Consider the following 27,547-nt stretch of genomic DNA (forward strand, 5'->3'; position numbering starts at 1 on the left):
ACCTACCCGCTCACCTGCTCACCCACACACCTATCCACTCAACTACTCACTCACCTACTCACTCAACTACTTACTTACCTACCCGCTTAACTGCTCACCCACACACCTATCCACTCAACTACTCGCTCAGGGTCCACATCTCCTCTTCTCTGCGTCTGTGTCTCTACTCTGTTACTCTAATCAGTGGCACCCTACTACTCACCAACTAACTCGACTACCCACTCACTCGCTCACTTACTCACCTACCCACTCACCTACTCAGTCACACACCCACCTACTCACTCACCCACTCAGGGTCCCCATCTTGTTCTCTGTGTCTGTGCCTCTACTCTGTGACTCTGTGAGTATCGACCGTGATCCATCGGTCAGCTCCGTCGTGCACCCAGCAAACGCCACGGGATCTCCTCTGAGATCACGGTCACTTCACAACAAACAGATTCAACCGGGCGCCGTGACCTTGAAAATAACAAACTTGAACTATGGGGTGGCACCCTAATTTAAACAAAGAAATCTAAAACCCCAAACAGCCCGGACGAAGACCCCCCCTACCACACCACTTCGGTCAGCTGACTCGTCTATCCACTCCGGTGTGGGTGAGTTGACGAAGCTGACGCCAAGAATCGGTTCTTAGTAATCGCTCACCGGGGGAGTTCATTTCCAAGTCCCCGGACTTGGATTGCTGTGCGAGTCACGGACCGCATTGCGTTGGACGTGCGCGTGTCGGTGTGTCTGTGATGGGGAGCGAATCCGGCCAAGACCCGAGTTCGATTCCCGCTCACAGCCACCACCACCAACACTGGTGACGATTAACTGAACCGGTCCTGGACCCTCCCCTAGGTCGACTTGGCCTCAAATGAGTACCCAGTGCGATGTGTAATCATCGCCACTGGGGAGACAAAGGCGGCCGGGCGTGGTGCTGGCCACCCAACCCCTCGTGTGCCGTGCCGGCCTTCATAGGCGCTACTCGCTAACAGCACTTGCCCCAGCAGTCTGCCAAGACTATCCAGGGGATCTTTGTAAGGGTGCAACTGTGACGACGTGTCGTGGGTTCGTGCCGAGGTCACGGCTGTCGATGCCGTTCGGTGGAATTGGCCAAAACGATTGCGGCCAAACTTGTGTAGCACCGACAATGTCGCAGACGCTCCGTAGCACACGGGATGACGGTTCTGTATGGGATGATCTTGTACGGAGGGTTCTGTATGGGATGAGAAGGGTTCTGTATGGGATGAGAAGGGTTCTGTATGGGATGATCTCGTACGGAGGGTTGTGTATGGGATGAGACGATGGTTCTGTATGGGATGATCTTGTACGGAGGGTTGTGTATGGGATGAGACGATGGTTCTGTATGGGATGATCTTGTACGGAGGGTTCTGTATGGGGTGAGACGATGGTTCTGTATGGGATGATCTTGTACGGAGGGTTCTATATGGGATGAGACGATGGTTCTGTATGGGATGATCTTGTACGGAGGGTTCTGTATGGGATGAGACGATGGTTCTGTATGGGATGAGACAAGGGTTCTGTATGGGATGAGACGATGGTTCTGTATGGGATGATCTTGTACGGAGGGTTCTATATGGGATGAGACGATGGTTCTGTATGGGATGATCTTGTACGGAGGGTTCTGTATGGGATGAGACGATGGTTCTGTATGGGATGATCTTGTACGGAGGATTTTGAATCATATTTTTCACAGCAAATCGTAAGTTCAGAGTAATCCGAGCCATCCTATTAACTTAAAAATGTAACTCACCAAATGATTATTATATACAAGCTCTACGAACGTTCCTTTGTACTCTAGAAGGCAACAAAAAACCCACCCGTACAAGGCTTTATTTATTAACTTGAAACTTATCGGGGCATTATAAAATGACACTTAGCAATGCAATGTTTGCTCTTGGCGAACTCCTCAACCCTTTGTAGAGTTTCATCTTTACTCCGGCTTCTGCTGCTGCGCGAGACGGTTCAAGCAGACAACTGCGCGTCTCCCAGTACCCCAAGTGAAGGCACTTAATCAAGAAAACGTTGTAAAAGCTATTTTCTTAAATGTTCCACGTTTGTCGTCTAAGGTACTGAACACAGCGGACCAGTGTCCACTCTGAGCACGCACTCGGTTCGTCGGTGCCCTGCGAGCGGCGTGGAGGTGTCACCCGCAGAGCGAGGCTGGGAGATTGATCCACGGTTACAAATCGATACGTCGTCGTAGTCGTCGTGGATGCGGCCCTGAGAAGCAAAAAACGCAAAACCATTTCCCCGTGGCCGATGTCACGACCACGAGGCACGCCGCGCAGTGAGATGGCGAAGGGGAACACAACCGAGGGTTCACCGTCACCGCGTTACTGCCGCATCACTCTTCCTTACTGCCGCAACACTCCACGTTACTGCCAGATCACTCCACGTTACTGCCAGATCACTCCACGTTACTGCCGCATCACTCCTCGTTACTGCCGCATCACTCCACGTTACTGCCAGATCACTCCACGTTACTGCCAGATCACTCCACGTTACTGCCAGATCACTCCACGTTACTGCCAGATCACTCCACGTTACTGCCGCATCACTCCACGTTACTGCCGCATCACTCCACGTTACTGCCAGATCACTCCACGTTACTGCCGCATCACTCCACGTTACTGCCAGATCACTCCGCGTTACTGCCAGATCACTCCACGTTACTGCCGCATCACTCCACGTTACTGCCGCATCACTCCACGTTACTGCCAGATCACTCCGCGTTACTGCCAGATCACTCCACGTTACTGCCAGATCACTCCTCGTTACTGCCGCATCACTCCACGTTACTGCCAGATCACTCCGCGTTACTGCCGGATCACTCCACGTTACTGCCAGATCACTCCTCGTTACTGCCGCATCACTCCACGTTACTGCCAGATCACTCCGCGTTACTGCCAGATCACTCCACGTTACTGCCAGATCACTCCACGTTACTGCCAGATCACTCCTCGTTACTGCCAGATCACTCCACGTTACTGCCGCATCACTCCACGTTACTGCCAGATCACTCCTCGTTACTGCCGCATCACTCCACGTTACTGCCAGATCACTCCACGTTACTGCCAGATCACTCCACGTTACTGCCAGATCACTCCTCGTTACTGCCAGATCACTCCACGTTACTGCCGCATCACTCCACGTTACTGCCAGATCACTCCTCGTTACTGCCGCATCACTCCACGTTACTGCCAGATCACTCCACGTTACTGCCAGATCACTCCTCGTTACTGCCGGATCACTCCACGTTACTGCCAGATCACTCCTCGTTACTGCCAGATCACTCCACGTTACTGCCAGATCACTCCTCGTTACTGCCGGATCACTCCACGTTACTGCCAGATCACTCCTCGTTACTGCCAGATCACTCCACGTTACTGCCAGATCACTCCTCGTTACTGCCAGATCACTCCACGTTACTGCCAGATCACTCCACGTTACTGCCGGATCACTCCACGTTACTGCCAGATCACTCCACGTTACTGCCGGATCACTCCACGTTACTGCCGCATCACTCCACGTTACTGCCGCATCACTCCACGTTACTGCCAGATCACTCCACGTTACTGCCAGATCACTCCACGTTACTGCCAGATCACTCCACGTTACTGCCAGATCACTCCACGTTACTGCCAGATCACTCCTCGTTACTGCCGCATCACTCCACGTTACTGCCAGATCACTCCGCGTTACTGCCGCATCACTCCACGTTACTGCCGCATCACTCCACGTTACTGCCAGATCACTCCTCGTTACTGCCGCATCACTCCACGTTACTGCCAGATCACTCCTCGTTACTGCCGCATCACTCCACGTTACTGCCAGATCACTCCACGTTACTGCCGCATCACTCCACGTTACTGCCAGATCACTCCACGTTACTGCCGCATCACTCCACGTTACTGCCAGATCACTCCTCGTTACTGCCGCATCACTCCACGTTACTGCCAGATCACTCCACGTTACTGCCAGATCACTCCTCGTTACTGCCAGATCACTCCACGTTACTGCCGCATCACTCCACGTTACTGCCAGATCACTCCTCGTTACTGCCAGATCACTCCTCGTTACTGCCGGATCACTCCACGTTACTAACGCATCACTCCTCGTTACTGCCGCATCACTCCACGTTACTGCCGCATCACTCCTCGTTACTGCCGCATCACTCCACGTTACTGCCACATCACTCCACGTTACTGCCGGATCACTCCACGTTACTGCCACATCACTCCACGTTACTGCCACATCACTCCTCGTTACTGCCGCATCACTCCACGTTACTGCCACATCACTCCACGTTACTGCCACATCACTCCACGTTACTGCCGGATCACTCCACGTTACTGCCACATCACTCCACGTTACTGCCAGATCACTCCTCGTTACTGCCGCATCACTCCACGTTACTGCCACATCACTCCACGTTACTGCCAGATCACTCCACGTTACTGCCGCATCACTCCACGTTACTGCCGCATCACTCCACGTTACTGCCGGATCACTCCACGTTACCGCGTCGCTGCACCGCTCGGCCGCGCAGCTCAAGAAAGTAGTTGGGCGTCGACCGCTCAGAAACCGCGTTGTGACGGTGCTCGCGTTCGTGTTATAACAGGCACCGTTCCGTGTTATAACGACACGTTCTGCGTTATAACGGGAGCACGTTCTGTGTTATAACAGGCGCGTTGTGACTGTGCTCACGTTCTGTTATAACGGGAGCACGTTCTGTGTTATGATGGGAACACGTTCTGTGTTATAACAGGCGCATTGTGACGGTGCTCACGTTCTGTGTTATAACGGGAGCACGTTCTGCATTATAACGGGAGCACGTTCTGTTATAACAGGCACGTTCTGTGTTATGATGGCACGTTCTATGTTATGATGGGAGCACGTTCTGTTATAACGGGAGCACTTTCTGTTATAACGGCGCGTTCTGCGTTATAACGGGAGCACGTTCTTCGTTATGACGGTGCTCACGTTCCGCGTTATGACGGGAGCGGTGGTAACACGGCGGCGTGGTGGTGGTCGGCGAGGAATCGCCGTGCAGTTACAACCAGCGCAGAGCGGTGGGCCATCGGTCACGACACCGTCGGGTTATTTAATTTATCTCGACTCCGGCATTAAAATGTTCGAATTGTTTATTATTGTAAGTTATTTTGAATCTATTATCGCTATTAATGTCTGAACGCTCCTCTTCCTTCTCAGATGACATTTTAACAAAATGGAAGTAAAAATGTACTCGGCACGAGCGAGCACAATTGGCTGTTGTCGTTTTGCTGAAGGAGGCAGCCGTCATCTTTAGACAAAAAGTTGCGAATTCACATCGAAGGAGAATTCGTGCGGCGCGCGTGCGGACACGTTGATGGGAGTCCGTTTGAACGTTTGTTTTAGATGAATGAAACAACCCTCGATGTGCGATTTGTTAAAATAAACACGACGACGATGACGACTACGACGATGACGTGTTCTGACTGTGGGGCCGCCCACTGCCATTCACTGCGTGTCAACGAGACGACGAACCCGCGGGGAGCTCGTCCACAGCAGTGCGGGGAGGGCCCGCGGAAGGGGATCTCACAGAACCGCATCTGAGAGCCGCCCTCTGCTGCACGCAGCAGCAGCAGCGTGATGAGTGGTGGTGGTGGGGAGCACTTGCTCACCCGCCCACATCCAGGATTATTCAGGCTGCGGGTAAATCCGATGAGCTATGAAGCTTCGTGTTGTGTTCACAAGTGTCGAGCGAGAGGGCACGGGGTCAGTGGGATCAGGTCGACTGCGTTCCGCGTGTGACGGTCCCGCCGGTGTTGCCATGGTCCTCGTCGCCAAATAGAAACTGTTGCCAAATTCAGTGCGGAACCAGATTCTCTCTTTGTGTATCCATCCGGCAGATGTTGGTTTTGTGTTGTTCATGGCGGGGCGGGCGGGGGGGGATTTTATTTTATTTGGTGCAATCCTTGGTGACCGGAGCGATTTCATTGAGAAATGTGGCATTTGAGTGGCTGGGGTCCGTGAGAATGCGGCACCGGCTGCTTGACGACTTTCACTCGATTTAAAGCTTTCGTGACTGCAGGGATTCATCTTCTTGGTTCTTTCGGTAAAGTCACGTAGAAGGGAAATAATTAAATAATAAAAATAAAACATGAAATTCTCACGACGTTTCGGCCACGACACAAGCATCCGTCCTCAGGTGAAGACACAGAGCTGTCGGAAAGACAGCGCTCCTATGAACTTGGAACTTAGCAGCGTATTTGTCAAGGCGCTCTCCTCCTCCCACCCAGCTTAAAATACGCTGCCAAGCTTAGCAGTGCTCATAGGAGCGCTGTCTTTCAGACAGCTCTGTGTCTTCACCTGAGGACGGCTGCTTGCGTTGTGGCCGAAACGTCGTGAGAATTTTATTTTATAATGTTTGATTATTTTATTATTTCCCTTCTACGTGACTTTACCGAAAGAACCAAGAAGACTTTCACTCGTCCAACGTCCCCCCCCCTCGCCCTCTCACCACCCCACGGCGCCGTCGTTGCCGCCCCACGCGGCCCCGTGAACCCCTAACATCTCACCCCTAACACCTCACCCCTAACACCTCACCCCTAACACCTCACCCCTAACACCTCACCCCTAACACCTCACCCCTAACACCTCACCCCTAACACCTCACCCCTAACACCTCACCCCTAACACCTCACCCCTAACACCTCACCCCTAACACCTCACCCCTAACACCTCACCCCTAACACCTCACCCCTAACACCTCACCCCTAACACCTCACCCCTAACACCTCACCCCTAACACCTCACCCCTAACACCTCACCCCTAACACCTCACCCCTAACACCTCACCCCTAACACCTCACCCCTAACACCTCACCCCTAACACCTCACCCCTAACACCTCACCCCTAACACCTCACCCCTAACACCTCACCCCTAACACCTCACCCCTAACACCTCACCCCTAACACCTCACCCCTAACACCTCACCCCTAACACCTCACCATGATTCTAAACGTGGAGGGGAGACCCGGAGGACCCGGAGAAAAATCCACGCGACCACGGGGAGAGAGAGAGACGCAGACTCCAAATCTACAGCAGCAGCAGCAGGCGTCGTCAGAGTCGGGATCGAACCCACGACCCCCTGTACACCAGGCGAGGTAGTTAACATCTCCTAGCCACGGGGGCGAGTTAGAGTTCTAAACACAAAAACCCGGACACTTTGGGCCGAGTCATCGTGACGACGCCACCACGGAACTCCAGAACTTCTCTGGGGGGTCCCTGGGGAGTCCCGAGGGGAGCCAGTTCCTGAGTCACTGGGGGAGTCCCTCGTGATGATGGTGGTGGTCTTGTAGAGGGGAGTGGTGGTGCAGCGGTTAGCGCGTTGCACTACGAACCCAGCGACCCCAGTTCAATTGCCGCTCACGGCCAACACCGGTGACCATTATCTGAATCGGTCCTGGGCCTCCCCTAGGTCAACTCGGCCTCAAATAAGTACCTGGTGTGGTGTGTAGTAAACGTCACTGGGGAGACAAAGGCGGCCGGGCGTGGTGCTGGCCACCCACCCCTCCTCGTGTGCCACGGTGCCGGCAGCCTTCACAGGCGCTGCTGCTGCTCGCTAACAGCACTCGCCCCTACAGTCTGTTGCAGGATGTACGGGGCGCTGTTGACGTTCTGGTGGTCTTGTCGCGTGCAATGTGCCTGTTGTGGTTGGGGTGCCGTGGTGGCGAGACGCTATCTCCTGCGCCTGGTACGAAGGAGGTTGTGGGTTCGACCCTGACGCCTGCTGCTGCTGCTGTATGATTTGGAGTTTGCGTCTCTCTCTCGCTCTCCCCGTGGTCGCGTGGATTGTTTTTCCTCCGGCTCCTCCGGGTTTTCCCTCGACATTGAGAGTCTGTGGCTGCTGCTGCTGCTGCTGTACATTGGCACGTGTTGAGCCACTTCTCGTCGAGCTGTCATTTGTGATGGGCAGGTCGCTGCACAGCTCCGTTGTGACCTCACCTGGTATAAAATACAGAAATAGTTTGAGTTGAGGTCTCCAATTTCAAGCGCAGTGCTGAACCGCGCGTGGCTGGACCCGCGTGTCCCCAAAACCGCGGAATGAGAAAGCGGAAATAATGAAAAATGCAGAAGTTCAAGGAAAGTTTCGATTTTGGAATCCGTGGCGTGCCGCGCGACGTCAATAACACGCTCGCGTAATGCTGCACCATCCACACACGCAACACTATCCCCCGTACAGATGGAAACAGGGTGGCAATTAGTCCAGCCACGGGCAGGAGGCAGTGTGGAACAGATGGAGATTGGTCCACGCACTTTTTTTTGGGCTCTGCCAGGTTGGAGGGGGTGGGGCACCTGGGGGGAGATTCACCCCCCGTCTGTGTGTGATCCAACAACCCCTCGCTACTGAGTGTGCGTGGGCTCTGGGTGTGCGTGGCCGTGGGAGTGGAAATTCCCGTGAGTGTCACGGTGATGAGGCCCACGCACCACTCACCACCGCCGCCGCTGTTATTTCGCGGTGTGTATTTATAGCAGGACGCGTGAGCGTACGAAGTGAAACTAAAAAACGGAACTGGTCTTGACTCTTGAGCAACGCCTCTGAAGGCCGGCACGGCACGCGAGGGGGGTGGGTGGCCACCACCACGCCCGGCCGCCTTTGTCCCCCTCGTGGCGATGTTTACCACACACCCACACACACACTCACCCACTCACACAACTCACCCACCCACCCACTCACCCACCCAACCACTCACACAACGCACTCACTCACCCACCGACTCACCCACCCACAAAACTCACCCACCTACTCAGCCACCAACCCACTCACTCACCCACTCACCCACCGACTCACCCACTCACTCACCCACCCACTCACCCACCGACTCACCCACTCAACTCACCCACCCACTCACTCACCCAATCACACAACTCACCCACACATTCACCCACCAACTCACCCACTCACCAACTAACCCACCCACTCAGCCACACAACCCACTCACCCACTCACCCATCCACCCAACCCACTCACCCACCCACTCACTCACCCACCCACTCACCCATCCACTCACCCACCCACCCACCAATCCACGCTCTCCTTCAGGGGAACCCCCCTACCCCGCCCCCCGTCTCCGTATTTAGCTCTGAGCGAGACTCACGGCCGCGTACCGCGCGAGACGACCCACACGCTCAGACGACCCACACGCTCAGACGACCCACACGCTCAGACGACCCACACGCTCAGACGACCCACACGCTCAGACGACCCACACGCTCAGACGACCCACACGCTCAGACGACCCACACGCTCAGACGACCCACACGCTCAGACGACCCACACACTCAGACGACCCACACACTCGCGACCGACCCTCCGAGGGCAACAGGCGAGCGGCAGCAGCGGGTCGCTTATCAGCTCCAGGTAATCACGTTGCATAATCAATCTACAGCGAAGTCCTTACATGTAGTTACAGTGTCATACAGTATCATATTCTTGTTTCAATCGCTAAACTCACGGAGATTGAAAACTAAACTCAAAATCGAAAGCAAAAAAGTCCCACGACGTTTCGATCGCAACACCTGAAGAAGACCGCTTGTGTTGCCATCGAAACGTCGTGGGATTTTTTTGCTTTTCATTTTTATTTTCTATTTACGTGACTTGTCCGAAAGAACCAAGAATATGAATTCCTGCAGTCACGAAAGTTCGAAGTCTAAATATTGACAGTATCGTTACTGATGAGGCTATATACTGGCTCGATTGTAGCAGGGGTCTATCTCCACGTCGTTGAAAGTCTAAAGAGTTGCACCAGCCGAGAGAGAGAGAGGGTGTATTTGGCCTACTCTTCCACTCTGGGCGTTAACTAATCAGCGGCGGGTGGGACGTCTCCGTCGCGGCGAGCGAGGCTCACAACAACGAGCGGAGCGCCGGGCCGGTAAAGTCGCAGCAAGTCGACGCAGCAGCAGCAGCAGCAGCAGCGGGGGAGCGAATGCGTCTGTCCCGTGACCTTTACCCTCTGCCCCGTGATCTCTCCCCTGGGTCTGTCCCGTGACCTCTCCTCTGGGTCTGTCCCGTGACCTTTACCCTCTGTCCCGTGACCTCTCCCCTGGGTCTGTCCCGTGACCTCTCCTCTGGGTCCGTCCCGTGACCTCTCCCCTGGGTCTGTCCCGTGACCTCTCCCCTGCGTCTGTCCCGTGACCTCTTCTCTGGGTCTGTCCCATGACCTTTACCCTCTGTGTGTCCCGTGACCTCTCCCCTGCATCTGTCCCGTGACCTCTCCCCTGCGTCTGTCCCGTGACCTCTCCTCTGAGTCTGTCCCGTGACCTTTGCCCTCTGTCCCGTGACCTTTACCCTCTGTCCCGTGACCTCTCCTCCTGCCAAAGCAGCGAGCCTTTGACACTCCGCGTGCACCTAGCCTGGCACAGCGCGCGTGGCGGGCGCCACCACCACTTAGTGGTTGCTATTGGCGGTTGTGGTTGTTGTTAGTGACAAACAGCATCCAGGGGACTCCAAACCGCAGCGCGAGTGGTAAGCTCAGTGGTAGTCAGTCGTCAGACGCATCAACTAACCACGTGTCAACCTCATAGGCCGCACGCAGGGCAAAGCAACGTCCACCACCATCACCACCATCATGAGGACGTCCTCAAGGTGAAGAACCAGCGAGCTGGTCCAGCCCATCGGCTCTCTCAACGTTGCCCCGACGTTCGCTCGTTGGCGAGGAGGGGGCCCCGAGAGCCCGCGATGGAGTGGCCGCGGCCGCGGGCCCTGCTGGTGACGGACGAGCACAGCGGCGCCATGCGCCTCGTGGAGGAGACGGCCGCCCTCGTGGCCCGCGACGAGAAGCCGGCGGTGGTGGTGGCCATCGCCGGGCGCTACCGCACGGGGAAGTCCTTCCTCATGAACAAGCTGGCGGGCAAGCACAGCGGTACGTGCGGGTGGGGCTGGGGCTGGGGTGGTGGTGGTGGTGAGGGTGGTGGTGGTGGTGGTGGTGAGGGTGGTGGTGGTGGTGGTGGTGATGAGGGTGGTGGTGGTGGTGAGGGTGGTGGTGATGAGGGTGGTGGTGGTGAGGGTGGTGGTGGTGGTGGTGGTGATGAGGGTGGTGGGGCTGGGGGTGGTGGTGGTGAGGGTGAGGGTGGTGGTGGTGGTAGTGAGGGTGGTGGTGATGAGGGTGGTGGTGATGAGGGTGGTGGTGGTGGTCCTGGTGGTGGTGGTGGTGAGGGTGGTGGTGGTGATGAGGGTGGTGGTGGTGGGGTTGAGTGGTGGGGCTGGTAGAGCTGGGGCTGGTAGAGCTGGTGGTGGTGAGGGTGTTGGTGGTGGTGGTGCTGGTGGTGGTGAAGGTGGTGGTGGTAGTGGTGAGGCTGGTGGTGGTGTTGGTGGTGGTGATGGTGGTGGGGCTGGTGGTGGTGCTGGTGGTGGTGAGGGTGGTGGAGCTGGTGGTGGTGGTGGTGGTGCTGGTGGTGGTGGTGAAGGTGGTGGTGGTGGGGTTGAGTGGTGGGGCTGGTGGTGATGCTGAGGGTGGTGGGGCTGAGTGGTGGTGGTGGTATTTGGTGTCTGTATGTGTGTATGTCGAACTTCTTTCGCACCGTACGTAACCAACCGCGCTAATCGGAGGTGCAGGAAGGACAACAACACTAAACACAACAACAACATCAACCACCAGCAGCAGCGGTGGTGGTGGTGGTGATGGAGCGAGTGGCAGATTCACCCGGCTGGTTCTGTGTGTGTGTAGGTGTGTGTGTGTAGGGGTGTGTGGGAGCAGTGTGTGTGTAGGTGTGTGTGTAGGGGTGTGTGGGACCAGTGTGTGTAGTGGTGTGTGTGTGTGTAGATGTGTGTGTGTGTAGGGGTGTGTGGGAGCAGTGTGTGTGTAGGGGTGTGTATGTGTGTGTGTAGGGGTGTGTGGGACCAGTGTGTGTAGGGGTGTGTGTGTATGTGTGTGTAGGGGTGTGTATGTGTGTGTAGGGGTGTGTGGGACCAGTGTGTGTAGGGGTGTGTGTGTAGGTGTGTGTGTAGGGGTGTGTATGTGTGTGTAGGGGTGTGTGGGAGCAGTGTGTGCGGGCCACTAAGAGGTGGGGCCTTATCATCAGCCCCACCAAAACTAAGCACCTGCCTGGGCATTTTGTACCATCGGACACTCCACTCCCACAACTCCCAATCGGTGATGGGGCAGTAGTGGAGAGATAATCGCCATATGGTCACGTGATATCGTATCGTGGTGATGAACGATATCGCGATAATCGTCATATCGTGAACTGTGATATCGTATTGTGGTGATGAGCGATATCGCGATAATCGCCATATCGTGAAGTGTGATATCGTGGTGTGGTGATGAGCGATATCGCGATAATCGCCATATCGTGAAGTGTGATATCGTGTTGTGGAGATGAGCGATATCGCGATAATCGCCATATCGTGAAGTGTGATATCGTGTTGTGGTGATGAGCGATATCGCGATAATCGCCATATCGTGAAGTGTGATATCGTGTTGTGGAGATGAGCGATATCGCGATAATCGCCATATCGTGAAGTGTGATATCGTGTTGTGGTGATGAGCGATATCGCGATAATCGCCATATCGTGAAGTGTGATATCGTGTTGTGGTGATGAGCGATATCGCGATAATCGCCATATCGTGAAGTGTGATATCGTGTTGTGGTGATGAGCGATATCGCGATAATCGCCATATCGTGAAGTGTGATATCGTGTTGTGGTGATGAGCGATATCGCGATAATCGCCATATCGTGAAGTGTGATATCGTGTTGTGGAGATGAGCGATATCGCGATAATCGCCATATCGTGAAGTGTGATATCGTGTTGTGGTGATGAGCGATATCGCGATAATCGCCATATCGTGAAGTGTGATATCGTGTTGTGGTGATGAGCGATATCGCGATAATCGCCATATCGTGAAGTGTGATATCGTGTTGTGGAGATGAGCGATATCGCGATAATCGCCATATCGTGAAGTGTGATATCGTGTTGTGGTGATGAGCGATATCGCGATAATCGCCATATCGTGAAGTGTGATATCGTGTTGTGGAGATGAGCGATATCGCGATAATCGCCATATCGTGAAGTGTGATATCGTGTTGTGGTGATGAGCGATATCGCGATAATCGCCATATCGTGAAGTGTGATATCGTGTTGTGGTGATGAGCGATATCGCGATAATCGCCATATCGTGAAGTGTGATATCGTGTTGTGGTGATGAGCGATATCGCGATAATCGCCATATCGTGAAGTGTGATATCGTGTTGTGGTGATGAGCGATATCGCGATAATCGCCATATCGTGAAGTGTGATATCGTGTTGTGGTGATGAGCGATATCGCGATAATCGCCATATCGTGAAGTGTGATATCGTGTTGTGGTGATGAGCGATATCGCGATAATCGCCATATTGTGAAGTGTGATATCGTGACTCATGCAGCTGCGATGGCTGCTTTGGGTACGCGGTCCAGACCTCCCCAGAGACCCTGGCTGACAGAGGAGGTGTTCAGGATAGTTGAGAAAAAGCGACAGGCCCACTCTCATCGACTACAGCATCCCACGTCAGAGAATGAGGAGATTTACCGCAGCCTTCGCTCGGAGGTTCGGAGAGCCGTAAGGCGCTGCAAGGATGGGTGGTGGTCGCGGGTTGCTGAGGAGATGGAGTCTGCCTCAGTGGCCCGCGATCACAAATCACTATTTAACTCCATCAAAAAAGTAACCTGCAGCGCCACACCTATTACCATCATTAGGGGAAAAAACGATGATCCAATCTCCGACCCCCAGGAACAGGTTTGCAGATTTGCTGAGCATTTCTGTGAGGTCCTGGGGGAGGGGAAATCCCTCAGCCAGGAAAAACATCATGGCACAAAGTGAGGATAACCCTGCTGAGGCTGCGGTGCCTCAAATATTGGAAGAGGTCACCCCCTGTGAGCGGCTGGCTGAGGTGCCATCTGTTGAGGAAGTACTCAAGGCGATCCGGAGTCTGAGACCAGGAAAGGCACCGGGCAGAGATGATCTCCCAAGCGAAATGCTGAGGGAGGGTGGCGTTTGTGCACAGACTGCCCTATATGACATCATAACAACAGTCTGGACCACTGGAGGGGTTCCGCAGGATTGGAAGGATGCCCTGGTGGTCCCCCTCTGTGTGTGTGTACGTGTGTGTGGGGAGCGGTAGTGTCGTGGTGAGCGCTATGCTGCGCTACGAACCCAACGACCCGAGTTGGATTCCTACTCAAGGCCAACACCGGTGACGATTATCTGAACCGGTCGGTGGCCTGTCCTAGGTCGACTCAGCCTCAAAGGAGTACTTGGTGCGGTGTGTAGTAAACATCATCACTGGGGAGACAAAGGCGGCCGGGCGTGGTGTTAGCCACCCACCCCCTCGTGTGCCGTTCCGGCCTTCATAGATGCTCGCTAACAGCACTTGCCCCAACAGTCTGTTAAGGCTACACGAGCGATCTTTGTCATTGGTGAGCATTGGGGAGACAAAGGCGGTCGGGCGTTATGCTGGTTATGCCCTCCTCGTGTGCCACGCTGCTGGCCTATCCAATAGGAGCTGCTCCTCGCTAACGGTACAAGCACCATGCACACAGACACACAGGCGTGACGTCACATTGCCTGTGGACTGGCCTCCAGCGCGCGCACACGGCGATGGGCTTCCTCTGTTCACGGGGGTTCAACGAGTCAATCGAATCACTCGACACTCTGGTGACGAACACCGGTTGAGGCAAAGATGTCCCACGGCCGGCTGAACACTCAAGAACGCGTACTTCTTGTGGCGAGCTGATTTGTAGAAACAAAAGGAAGGAGGCAGCGATGGGCTCTCCTTTGTCTCCTGTGATGGCGGATTTGTACGCGGAAGATTTTGAAGCAAAAGCAATAGCTTCAGGCACACTAAAACCACCCGCTTGGTTTAGATATGTGGATGACACATTCATCATAGAGGTTTTTGTGGGTTTAATCGCTTAAATATATCAATGTTGTGTCGTTAAACCCGCCACCACCCGACACTGCCAACTGGGAAGGTTTTTCACGTAAACACAACATTTACAATCTGAGTACGACGTTTCGCCAGTAATTACAACTAGCTTCATCAGGCCTTACTAAGTGGCTGTGTCGGGTGGTGGCGGGTTTAACGACACAACATTTATATATTTACGCGATTTAACCCAAAAAAACCTCTATTATGGATGATATTGGTCGCGAAAGCCTTCGTGTTAAGGATGACTGATTGGTGGTCTGTCCACACGGCAAAGATACACTGAAAGAATTTCTAAATCATCTCAACTCGCAAAACCCATCCATCCGGTTCACCCTGGAAGTTGAAGTTGACAGAAATCCCCTATTTCTGGATATTCTGCTCGGGCGCGGTCGAAACGGTGAAAAAGCACAGACAGCGTCTGTGTGTGACCCACCAACCCCTCGGAAGAGGGGAGTTTCCCGTCTGTGTGTGACCCACCAACCCCGCGGAAGAGGGGAGTTTCCCGTCTGTGTGTGACCCACCAACCCCTCGGAAGAGGGGAGTTTCCCGTCTGTGTGTGACCCACCAACCCCTCGGAAGAGGGGAGTTTCCCGTCTGTGTGTGACCCACCAACCCCTCGGAAGAGGGGAGTTTCCCGTCTGTGTGTGACCCACCAACCCCTCGGAAGAGGGGAGTTTCCCGTCTGTGTGTGACCCACCAACCCCTCGGAAGAGGGGAGTTTCCCGTCTGTGTGTGACCCACCAACCCCTCGGAAGAGGGGAGTTTCCCGTCTGTGTGTGATCCACCAACCCCTCGGAAGAGGGGAATTTCCCGTCTGTGTGTGACCCACCAACCCCTCGGAAGAGGGGAGTTTCCCGTCTGTGTGTGACCCACCAACCCCTCGGAAGAGGGGAGTTTCCCGTCTGTGTGTGACCCACCAACCCCTCGGAAGAGGGGAGTTTCCCGTCTGTGTGTGACCCACCAACCCCTCGGAAGAGGGGAGTTTCCCGTCTGTGTGTGATCCACCAACCCCTCGGAAGAGGGGAATTTCCCGTCTGTGTGTGACCCACCAACCCCTCGGAAGAGGGGAGTTTCCCGTCTGTGTGTGACCCACCAACCCCTCGGAAGAGGGGAGTTTCCCGTCTGTGTGTGACCCACCAACCCCTCGGAAGAGGGGAGTTTCCCGTCTGTGTGTGACCCACCAACCCCTCGGAAGAGGGGAGTTTCCCGTCTGTGTGTGACCCACCAACCCCTCGGCTGCCCGCCGCGTGTTGTTGTCACGTTGTGACCCCATGCCCCTGGTGGACATCTGTGGTAAAGAGCTTTACAGCTCATCGGATTCCTCCCACAGTCTCAATATTCTCATACCGCTGCCTTCCCGCTCCTCATCTGTGGCTCATCTGAGTCGCTCTCTCTCTGAGTCGTCCTCTCTCTCTCCGAGTCATCCTCTCTCTCTCTGAGTCGTCCTCTCTCCCTCTGAGTCGTCCTCTCTGAGTGGTGTGCCGTCTCCCATTGCCCCCCCCCCCCCCCACGCTGCAGGCTTCGAGCTGGGTAACACGGTGCAGTCCAAGACGAAGGGCATCTGGGTCTGGGTGTTGCCCCATCCGGTCGACAGAAAAAAGTCTCTCATCCTCTTGGACACCGAGGGCCTGGGGGATGTCGAGCAGGTGGGTGGGTCGTCAGTCAATCGGCCAGTCAGTCAGTTTGTTGGTCTATTGCAGGGGTCAGCAACCAAAATAACAAGAAGAGCCATTTCTTTCCAATTCGTTACAAAATTCAGTATTTCAAGAGCCGCAATGCATCTATGTACATACGTACATATCGTCAAGAAGCAGCCCGTAAAGAGCCGCATGCGGCTCCGGAGCCGTAGGTTGCCGACCCCTGGTCTATTGGTTAGTCCATCATTCCATCACTCAGTCAGTTGGTTAGTCTGTTAGTCAGGAAGTCTGTTGGTGCGTCGGTCTGTCGGTTAATCCGTTAGTCAGCATGTCGGTTAGTCTGCCAGTCGGTAAGTCTACTGGTTAGTCCGTCAATGAGTCACTCCGTCAGTCAGTCGGCCCGTCCGTCAGTCCGTGCGTAACCTGGGCGTGACGATCACCGGCCGCGAAGGCTGCCGTCCAGTAAGGGGGGGCAGGTGAGCACAGAGCCTGTGGGGGTCGCCACACCACGTGGGGGGCCTTGTGTGTCTGTGGCCGCGTGCTCCGTGCAGGCGAGCGAGAACCACGACACGTGGATCTTCGTGCTGGCCATGCTGCTCAGCTCCACGCTGGTCTACAACACCACGAGCACCCTGGACCGCGGAGGCCTCGAGCAGCTCCAGTACGTGGCCAGGAGATGTTGACGATCTCGCCTGCTACCCCGGAGGTCGTGGGTTGGATCCCGACCCCAGGCGACTGCTGCTGCTGCTGCTTTGTATTTGGAGTCTGCGTCTCTCTCTCTCTCTCCCTGTGGTCGCATGGATTTTTCTCCGGGTCCTCCGGCTTTTCCCTCCACGTGCAAATGTGCACACACACCCTCCACACGTCTCAACCCCTCTCTGCCTCATCTCTCCTCTCCCGCCACCTCCTCTTCCTCTCCCGTCTCCACCACCTCATCTCCCGCCTCCTCCTCCTCTCCCGCTTCACCGTCTCATCCGCCGCCTCTCTCCCATCACCACCTCCTCCTCCTCACCTCCGTCTCACCTCCATCACCTCCCGTCTCACCTCCGTCTCCTCCGTGTGCTCCCCGCAGCTTCGTGGCCAACATGTCGGAGCACGTGCAGATGCGCGCTCGCCCGCGCCCGTGGGACCCGGCCAACCGGGCGGACGCGGCCGACTGCCGCGCGTTCTTCCCCTCGTTCGTGGTGTGCGTGCGCGACTTCATGCTGCGCCTGGAGCTGGACGGGCGGCGCTGCTCCTCCGACGACTACCTGGAGCACTGCCTCCAGCGCAAGGCCAAGGGGCTCAGCAAGGAGTGCCGCGAGCAGAACGCGCAGAGGGAGATGCTTCGCAGCGTCTTCCAGGTGCGTGAGTGTGTGTGTGAGAGTGTGGGTGTGTGTGGGTGTGTGTGTGTGTGTGAGTGTGTGTGGGAGTGTGGGTGTGTGTGGGTGTGTGTGTGTGTGGGTGTGAGTGTGGGTGTGTGTGTGGGTGTGTGTGAGTGTGAGAGGGTGGGTGGGTGTGTGTGTGGGAGTGTGGGTGTGTGTGTGTGTGTGGGTGGGTGTGTGTGTGGGTGTGTGTGTGGGTGTGTGTGAGTGTGAGAGTGTGGGTGGGTGTGTGTGTGGGTGTGTGTGGGTGTGTGAGTGTGTGGGTGTGTGTGTGGGTGTGTGTGTGGGTATGTGAGTGTGTGGGTGTGTGTGGGTGTGTGTGTGGGTGTGTGAGTGTGTGGGTGTGTGTGGGTGTGTGTGGGTGTGTGAGTGTGTGGGTGTGTGTGGGTGTGTGAGTGTGTGGGTGTGTGTGGGTGTGTGTGGGTGTGTGAGTGTGTGGGTGTGTGTGGGTGTGTGAGTGAGTGTGTGGGTGTGTGTGGGTGTGTGTGGGTGTGTGAGTGCGTGGGTGTGCGTGGGTGTGTGTGGGTGTGTGAGTGTGTGGGTGTGTGTGGGTGTGTGTGAGTGTGTGTGTGTGAGTGTGTGGGTGTGTGTGAGTGTGTGTGGGTGTGTGTGGGTGTGTGAGTGTGTGTGTGTGGGTGTGTGAGTGTGTGTGTGTGGGTGTGTGTGGGTGTGTGAGTGTGTGTGAGTGTGTGAGTGTGTATGGGTGTGTGTGAGTGTGTATGGGTGTGTGTGAGTGTGTGTGAGTGTGTGAGTGTGTGTGGGTGTATGTGGGTGTGTGAGTGTGTGTGGGAGAGTGTGGGTGTGGGTGGGTGTGTGTGTGAGTGTGTGTGGGAGGGTGTGTGGGAGGGTGTGGGTGTGAGTGTGTGTGTGGGTGTGTGAGTAGCGGTTAGCGCGACACTGCGCTACGAACCCGGCCATCCGAGTTCGATTCCCGCTCACGGCTACCAACAGCAGAGACGATTATCTGAACCGGGTCTGGGCCTCCCCTGGGAAGATTCAGCCTTAAATGAGTACCCGGTGCGGTGCGTAGTAAACATCGCCACTGGGGAGACAAAGGCGGCCGGGCGTGGCGCTGGCCACCCACCCCCTCGTGCGCTATGCCGGCCTTCACAGGCCCTGCCACTCGCTAACGCCACTCGCCCCGGCGGCTTGCGTGGGCTACACGGGGGGGGATCATCGCGTGCGTCTCTCTCGTCAGGAGCGGAAGTGCTTCGTGTTCCCCCTGCCGACCGATCCGGAGCGGATGGACTCCCTGGACCGCATGGAGCCACACGACCTCAAGGCGGGCTTCAGGGAGAGCATGGACCTCTTCTACAAGCACCTGGTGCATCACGCACGCGTCAAGCACCTGGAGGGGACCATCATCAACGGGCGCCGTGAGTGGCCCGACGGCTGATCCCACCACACCACCACCACACCACCACTCCACCACCTCCTCACCACCCCACCTCCTCACCACCCCACCTCCTCACCACTCCACCACCTCACTCCACCCCACCACCTCCTCACCCCACCACCTCCTCACCACCCCACCACTCCACCCCACCACCTCCTCACCACTCCACCACCTCCTCACCCCACCACCTCCTCACCACCCCACCACTCCACTCCACCACCTCCTCACCACTCCACTCCACCACCTCCTCACCACTCCACCACCTCCACACACCACCCCACCACACTGCCACCCCACCACCTCCTCACGACTCCACCTCCTCACTCCACCACCCCACCACTCCACTCCACCACCTCCACACACCACCACCCCACCACCCCACTACCACTCCACCGACTCGCTGACCCGCACCCTACTGGACATCGGTGGAAAAGAGCTTTGCGGATCATCGGATTTCCTCCCCCGGTCTCAAAATATTCCGCTTGCACGCCGCCCGCAGTGCTGGTGGAGCTGGCGCGTCGCTACGTGGACGCGCAGGCGCGCGGCGCCATCCCCTGCATCGAGCAGGCGGTGACCCAGGTGGCGCGCGCTGCCAACGAGCGCGCCACCAGCGAGGCGCTGGGCCTCTACCAGGGGCTGCAGTGCGAGCTGCACGACGCCTTCCCCGTGCCCGCCGACGACTTGGCGGCGGCCCACGTCTACGCCTGGGACGCCGCGCTCACCCACTTCGCCTCGGCCGCCGTTCTGGACCGCGACCACGAGCAGGAGAAGATGCTCTCGGTGAGGGAGACCGCGCACCGAGGGAGACCCCCCCCCCCCCCGCTCCCCCCGCTCCCCGCCACGCCGCGTTGTGTTTACTCCGCCGCGGAAGCCGCTGACGTGAGGATCGTGGCGATGAGCGCGGCGGTGCTTTGGGTAGCGACGTGGGACGGGTCAAATTTCGATTTAAAGCTTTCGTGACTGCAGGAATTCATCTTCTTGGTTCTTTCGGTAAAGTCACGTAGAAGGGAAATAATAAAATAATAAAAATAAAACGTAATAAAATACAATTCTCACGACGTTTCGGCCACAACGCAAGCAGCCGTCCTCAGGTGAAGAATAGGGCTGTCGGTAAAGTCGCATCTGAAGACGCAACTTTACCGAAAGAACCAAGAAAAAAAAGTGGAATGGGTCGCCCATTCCGCTGGCGAGAAGGGGATCCGCTGCCGTGGCGGCCCGGTCGGCCGGCAGGTCACGGAGTAGGCGGCAGGGAAGGACGCGGGGATGAGGTCACGGAGGGGACACGGGAGACGGAGCCCGGGAGCCTCCTGGTGGGGTCTGGAAGGGGGGCGTGGCCGAGGGCGGGGCGTGGCCGGGGGGATAAAAGGGGGGCCCCGTGGAGGACTCGAGGTTGTTGTTGGAGTGCAACCTGCGGAGCTTCGCGAGTCTCCGTCAGCGTTTTCGTCACAGCAGCAGCAGCAGCGTTGCTGGTCAGGCAGCCCGTTGCTGTAGTGAAGTACATCACTACACTTGTGCCGGTGATGCTTGTGGTGGTTGATGGTCGTGGTGATGAACGTGGTGATGATCGTGGTGATGATTGTGGTGATGATCGTGGTGATGATCGTGATGAGGAACATGGTGATGATTGTGGTGATGATCGTGGTGATGATCGTGGTGATGATCGTGGTGATGATTGTGGTGATGATCGTGGTGATGATCGTGGTGATGATCGTGGTGATGATTGTGGTGATGATCGTGATATAGCCACTCACCTTGATGATGATGATGGTGCCTCTACAGTCAGCGAGTGCGACGAGCGAGCAGACCCTCTGTTACAACGACGACGACGATGACGACGACGATGATGATGATGTTGACGACGATGACGATGACGATGACGACATCGCCGAGGCTGCGTCTGACTGCGACCGCCCCCCCCCTGTCCCCGACCCGTCTCCGCGTCGCCCCCCGCTGCAGGAGAGAATGATGGCGGCCTACGAGGAGCTGGTGAAGCAGAACAAGGCAGCGTCCGTCTCGATGTCCCGCGCCTTGCTGGAGCTCCTGCACCAGCCAATCAAGGAGGAGATCGCCAAACGCTCGTTCCACACGGCCGGAGGATTCAAGATCTACGACCGGATGATGAAGGAGCTGCAGGAGGAGTTCCGAGCGTCGATCGGAAAAATGGGAGACATGGTGAGGGCCAATCGGCTTTACTAACCAAACAAATGTGACCATTTGTATTTTATTTTACCAGGTAAGGCACACAACTGAGCTTTGTATCACAAATAACAGCTCAACGAAGTGGGCTTATCATGATCATCATCATCATCGCGTGGACATGTATAGCAGCAGTCAAATACTCTAAACGCGTGGTGACGTTGATTCTAAATGTGGAGGGAAACAATCCACGCGACCACGGGGAGAGAGAGAGAGACGCAGACTACAAATATACAGCAGCAGCAGGCGTCAGGGTCGGGATCGAACCCACGACCTGTATACCAGGCGAGGTAGTTAACATATCATAGCTACCGTGATGATGATGAGAGAGAGACGCAAACTCCAAATATACAGCAGCAGCAGGCGTCAGGGTCGGGATCGAACCCACGACCTCCTGCGTACCAGGCGAGGTAGTCAACATCTCCTAGCCACCATGATGATGAGAGAGAGACGCAAACTCCAAATATAGAGCAGCAGGCGTCAGGGTCGGGATCGAACCCACGACCTCCTGCGTACCAGGCGAGGTAGTCAACATCTCCTAGCCACCATGATGATGAGAGAGAGACGCAAACTCCAAATATAGAGCAGCAGGCGTCAGGGTCGGGATCGAACCCACGACCTCCTGCGTACCAGGCGAGGTAGTCAACATCTCCTAGCCACCATGATGATGAGAGAGAGACGCAAACTCCAAATATAGAGCAGCAGGCGTCAGGGTCGGGATCGAACCCACGACCTCCTGCGTACCAGGCGAGGTAGTCAACATCTCCTAGCCACCATGATGATGAGAGAGAGACGCAAACTCCAAATATAGAGCAGCAGGCGTCAGGGTCGGGATCGAACCCACGACCTCCTGCGTACCAGGCGAGGGAGTCAGCATCTCCTAGGCACCGCGGCGCCCTGCACGGCATCGCCAGGCGTGGAGGGAGCGACCGCGGCTGAGTGCTGAGCGCCGGCTGTCTCTACCAGGCGGCGCAGGTGCTGAGCGAGTTCCTGGCGAGCGTGGAGGACGAGGGTCGACTCATCATGCAGGTGGACGACAGCGTGAGCGAGCTGGAGAAGGAGAAGAAGGGTGAGTGGCTGGCCGCCGCGTGTCATAAACACAATCTCGCTTTGGACCGCAGGAGGTGGAATCCGGTGAGCTCTGCAGCTCATTTTTCACGGATGTCCAGTCGGGGCATGGGGTCAGCGGTGTGTGTCGTGCTGTGCCGTAACGTGCCGTGCCGTGCCGTGTCGTGCCGTGCCGTGCCGTGTCGTGCCGTGGCGTTGCTGCCGTTGGCCCGGTGGCACCCGCGCCCGATGCCACTGTTGAGATCTCTGTGCGTCTCTAAAACTAAAAACGAAACAACGTGTTATTTGACCAGGTTTGAGGCCCCGCTGGGCTATTAGGCGACCACCTGGCCATCACGAATGATAGCTCGACGTCGCAACTCGTCGTCGTCGTCATCATCGTGTGGGAAGATACGGCAGCCAAATGCTCTAGACGCGTGACGGGATTCTAAATGTGGAGAGGAAAACCGGAGGAGCCGGAGGAAAATCCACGCGACCACCGGGAGAGAGAGACGCAAACTCCAAATACACAGCAGCAGGTGTCAGGGTCGGGATCAGAGGCCGCTCTGTGTGTGTGTCACTGCCTAGAGACCCCATCAGAGGCTGCTCTGTCTCTCTGCGAGTCTGTCCCTGCTGTCGCCGTGGTTGCCGGTGTTTATTTCAGAGCTGGAGAAGGTGCGGGCCCGGCAGGCCGACCAGGAGGCCTCCACGAGGAAGCAGAGCGAGGAGCTGCAGAGGACCGTCAACCTGCTGCAGGAGCAGATGCGGGTACACGCCGTGAGGCTCGTGAGAGTCGGAGTGTATAGTAGTGTAGTGTGTAGTGTAGTGTATAGTAGTGTAGTGTATAGTAGTGTAGTGTGTAGTGTAGTGTGTAGTAGTGTAGTGTATAGTAGTGTAGTGTATAGTAGTGTAGTGTATAGTAGTGTAGTGTATAGTGTAGTGTATAGTAGTGTAGTGTATAGTAGTATAGTGTATAGTAGTGTAGTGTATAGTGTAGTGTATAGTAGTGTAGTGTATAGTAGTGTAGTGTGTAGTAGTGTAGTGTATAGTAGTGTAGTGTGTAGTGTAGTGTGTAGTAGTGTAGTGTATAGTAGTGTAGTGTATAGTAGTGTAGTGTATAGTAGTGTAGTGTATAGTGTAGTGTATAGTAGTATAGTGTATAGTAGTGTAGTGTATACTGTAGTGTATAGTAGTGTAGTGTGCAGTGCAGTGTATAGTAGTGTAGTGTATAGTAGTGTAGTGTATAGTAGTGTAGTGTATAGTAGTGTAGTGTATAGTGTAGTGCAGTGTATAGTAGTGTAGTGTATAGTAGTGTAGTGTATAGTGCAGTGTATAGTAGTATAGTGTATAGTAGTGTAGTGTATAGTGTAGTGTAGGGTGCAGTGTATAGTAGTGTAGTGTATAGTAGTATAGTGTATAGTAGTGTAGTGTGCAGTGTAGTGTATAGTAGTATAGTGTATAGTGGTGTAGTGTATAGTTTAGTGTATAGTGGTGTAGTATATAGTAGTGTAGTGTGCAGTGCAGTGTATAGTAGTGTAGTGTATAGTAGTATAGTGTATAGTAGTGTAGTGTGCAGTGTAGTGTATAGTGTAGTGTATAGTAGTATAGTGTATAGTAGTGTATAGTAGTGTATAGTAGTGTATAGTAGTGTAGTGTATAGTTTAGTGTATAGTGGTGTAGTGTATAGTAGTGTAGTGTATAGTGTAGTGTATAGTAGTGTAGTGTATAGTAGTGTAGTGTGTAGAAGTGTAGTGTATAGTGTAGTGTATAGTAGTGTAGTGTATAGTTTAGTGTATAGTGGTGTAGTGTATAGTAGTGTATAGTAGTGTAGTGTATACTGTAGTGTATAGTAGTGTAGTGTATAGTGTAGTGTATAGTAGTGTAGTGTATAGTAGTGTAGTGTATACTGTAGTGTATAGTAGTGTAGTGTGTAGAAGTGTAGTGTATAGTGTAGTGTATAGTAGTGTAGTGTGTAGAAGTGTAGTGTATAGTAGTGTAGTGTATACTGTAGTGTATAGTGGTGTAGTGTATAGTAGTGTAGTGTGTAGAAGTGTAGTGTATAGTAGTGTAGTGTATACTGTAGTGTATAGTGGTGTAGTGTATAGTAGTGTAGTGTGTAGAAGTGTAGTGTATAGTAGTGTAGTGTATACTGTAGTGTATAGTGGTGTAGTGTATAGTAGTGTAGTGTGTAGAAGTGTATGGTAGTTTCTTCCACACCGCACGTAGCCAACCGTGCTAATTGGAGGTGCGATTGGCTGAGCCAATCCGCGTACATCAGGGGGCCCATGCCCACAGCAGCGTTCAAGAGCCACGCAGCCAGCGCCGCTGGGAAGCCGGGTTTGCGCCCAGAGTCTGGAAGTCTCTCAGTTTGAGGTTAGGGGGAACGCAGAACCACATTTACCGGGGTGGGTTTTGGGTTTGGTGCAGTCTATAAAAAAACGATTTAAACTCTTTTTATTGTACCAAGTGTAAGACCCCACTGAGCTGTGTAGCTCTTTTTCAGAAGTGACCACGTGGACAAAAAAAAGACTCTAAACACGGCGACGAGATTCTAAATGTGGAGGGAAAAACTGGAGGAGCCGGGGGAAAATCCACGCGACCAAGGGGAGAAGAACACGCAAACTTCAAATGTACAGCAGCAGGCGTCAGGGATCGAACCTCGCCTGATACGCAGGAGGTCGTGGGTTCGATCCCGACCCTGACGTCTGCTGTATATTTGGAGTTTGTGTGTCTCTCTCCCTCTCTCTCCGTGGTCACGTGGATTTTTTCCCTCCACATTTAGAATCAGCATCGCAACGCGTTTAGAGTATTTGGCTGCTGCTATACATGTCCACGCAAAGATGATGATGATGATGATAAGCCCACTTCGTTGAGCTGTCATTTGTGATAGCCAGTACGCTTCTAGTAAGGCGCTACACAGCTCATTGTGGCCTTACCTGGTATAATAAGAAAAATAAATAGTTCATAGCGTGGCTGAACCATTGACCTTTGACTTCTCCAACGCAGCTTAACGGGGAGTCATTCGACGCCCGGATCCGACACATGGAAGAGATGACGGAGATGAAGCTGCAGGAGCTGAAGAGGCAACACCAGGAGGAGATGGAGCGTTCCAGGGCGGCCTATCAGAGCAGCAGGGGCAGCAGCGGCGGGGGCAGCAGGTGTTCAGTCATGTGACGCCCGCCGACGCACGGCACGATGCCCGCGCAGTGCCGACGACGTCGACCCGATGGTCACTCAACGCTGGGACAACCGTTGGCCCGACCGCATGTCAACGTCAGCCCAACGTCGGGCCAACGTCGGCCCAGCGTTGGCATGCCCTACCGAATGCCGACGTCGGCCCGACCGCTGGCCAACGTTGGGACAATGCTGGCATGCGGTCGGGCTCAATGTCGACTCAACACTGTGCACGCGGTGGGGCCAACGGCGGCTCAACGTTGGGCCGACGTTGGCACGCGGTAGGGCCAACGTTGACTACATTGACTCGATGTTGGGCTGACGTTGCCACGCCGTTGGGCCGACGTTGACTCGACGTTGGGTCGACGTTGGCACGCTGTTGGGCCAACGTTGACTCGACGTTGGGCCGACGTTGGCACGCTGTTGGGCCAACGTTGACTCGACGTTGGGCCGACGTTGACTCGATGTTGGGTCGACGTTGACTCGATGTTGGGTCGACGTTGGCACGCCGTCGGGCCAACGCTCCGGGCAGTGGGAGCGGCGGAGTTGCCGTGACACGGCGGCAATGCCGTGACACGCTCGTACAGTACGAGGCGCCACGATCGTCGTTGACAACCGTGCGGTGTGATTTGTTTACATCGCGGATTGTTGTCCTTCTGTTGTTCATTTGGCGAAATGAATGTTTCGTGATGTCCTGGCATCGATCATTTGAGTGAAATAACAGCGGACTCTGAGCTCGCTTGTGCCCCACTCTCAAGGTCACACAATGTTCACCAACCGCACGAGCGGACCACCGAGACACCTTGCCCATGCAACTGCCCACCTGCCCATTCCATATTACAACAATACAATACAACAATACAATACTACAATACAACAACAATACAATATTACAACAATACAATACAACAATGCAATACAACAATACAACACAATACAACAACAATACAACAATACAACACAACAATACAATACAACAATACAACAAAACAATACAACAAAACACGATACGAGTGCAAAATGGGACAATGGTGAGCAAGTCACGAAATATAAACAAACAATAAATATGATAATAGGTTTTTCCCCTTTTTTTCTGGCAACAAAACAGGTGTTAAGAAGTTAAAACACCAAACTGAAACCTTTTACAAGGGTTCATGTCTGCATTAACCACAATACTTGTGGTCAGAATGCAAACATTGTCTTTGAAACGGATTGGTCCACACCAGAGGCAGCTTTATTTTGAGCCTCGTCTCAAAACGGTGTTCGACCATACAGTACATTAATTAGGTAAGTCCCATTCATCAAGATTGGGCAAAGGCATCAAAAACAAAGTCGACAGCCCCTGGCTACACCAAGATAACGCAGCAGCAGCAGTTTCAGCAGCTGCAGCAGCAGTTTCATCAGCTGCAGCAGCAGTTTCAGCAGCTGCAGCAGCAGTTTCATCAGCTGCAGCAGCAGTTTCAGCAACAGCAGTTTCAGCAGCTGCAGCAGCAGTTGCAGCAGCTGCAGCAGCAGTTTCAGCAGCTGCAGCAGCAGTTTCAGCAGCTGCAGCAGCAGTTTCAGCAGCTGCAGCAGCAGTTTCAGCAGCTGCAGCAGCAGTTTCAGCAGCTGCAGCAGCAGTTTCAGCAGCTGCAGCAGCAGTTTCAGCAGCTGCAGCTGCAGTTTCAGCAACAGCAGTTTCAGCAGCTGCAGCTGCAGTTTCAGCAGCTGCAGCAGCAGTTTCAGCAACAGCAGTTTCAGCAGCTGCAGTAGCAGTTGCAGCAGCTGCAGCAGCAGT

General features: G+C 54.8%; 1 protein-coding gene across 1 annotated transcript; it reads left to right on the top strand.

Moving 5' to 3' along the window:
- The first annotated feature begins 8,842 nt into the window (after positions 1-8,842).
- On the top strand, positions 8,843-27,213 carry LOC144950488 (guanylate-binding protein 2-like). Its single transcript, XM_078880624.1, has 11 exons — positions 8,843-9,411; positions 10,575-10,912; positions 16,475-16,602; positions 17,145-17,254; positions 17,666-17,936; positions 19,156-19,333; positions 19,853-20,133; positions 21,310-21,525; positions 22,516-22,618; positions 23,261-23,364; positions 25,603-27,213. Exons 2-11 carry the CDS (start codon positions 10,729-10,731, stop codon positions 25,768-25,770), a joined length of 1,743 nt encoding a protein of 580 aa, XP_078736750.1. The 5' UTR covers positions 8,843-9,411; positions 10,575-10,728; the 3' UTR covers positions 25,771-27,213.
- Positions 27,214-27,547: the final 334 nt, after the last annotated feature.

Source organism: Lampetra fluviatilis, chromosome 58 (assembly GCF_964198595.1).
Source record: "Lampetra fluviatilis chromosome 58, kcLamFluv1.1, whole genome shotgun sequence".
NCBI classification, from domain to species: domain Eukaryota; kingdom Metazoa; phylum Chordata; class Hyperoartia; order Petromyzontiformes; family Petromyzontidae; genus Lampetra; species Lampetra fluviatilis.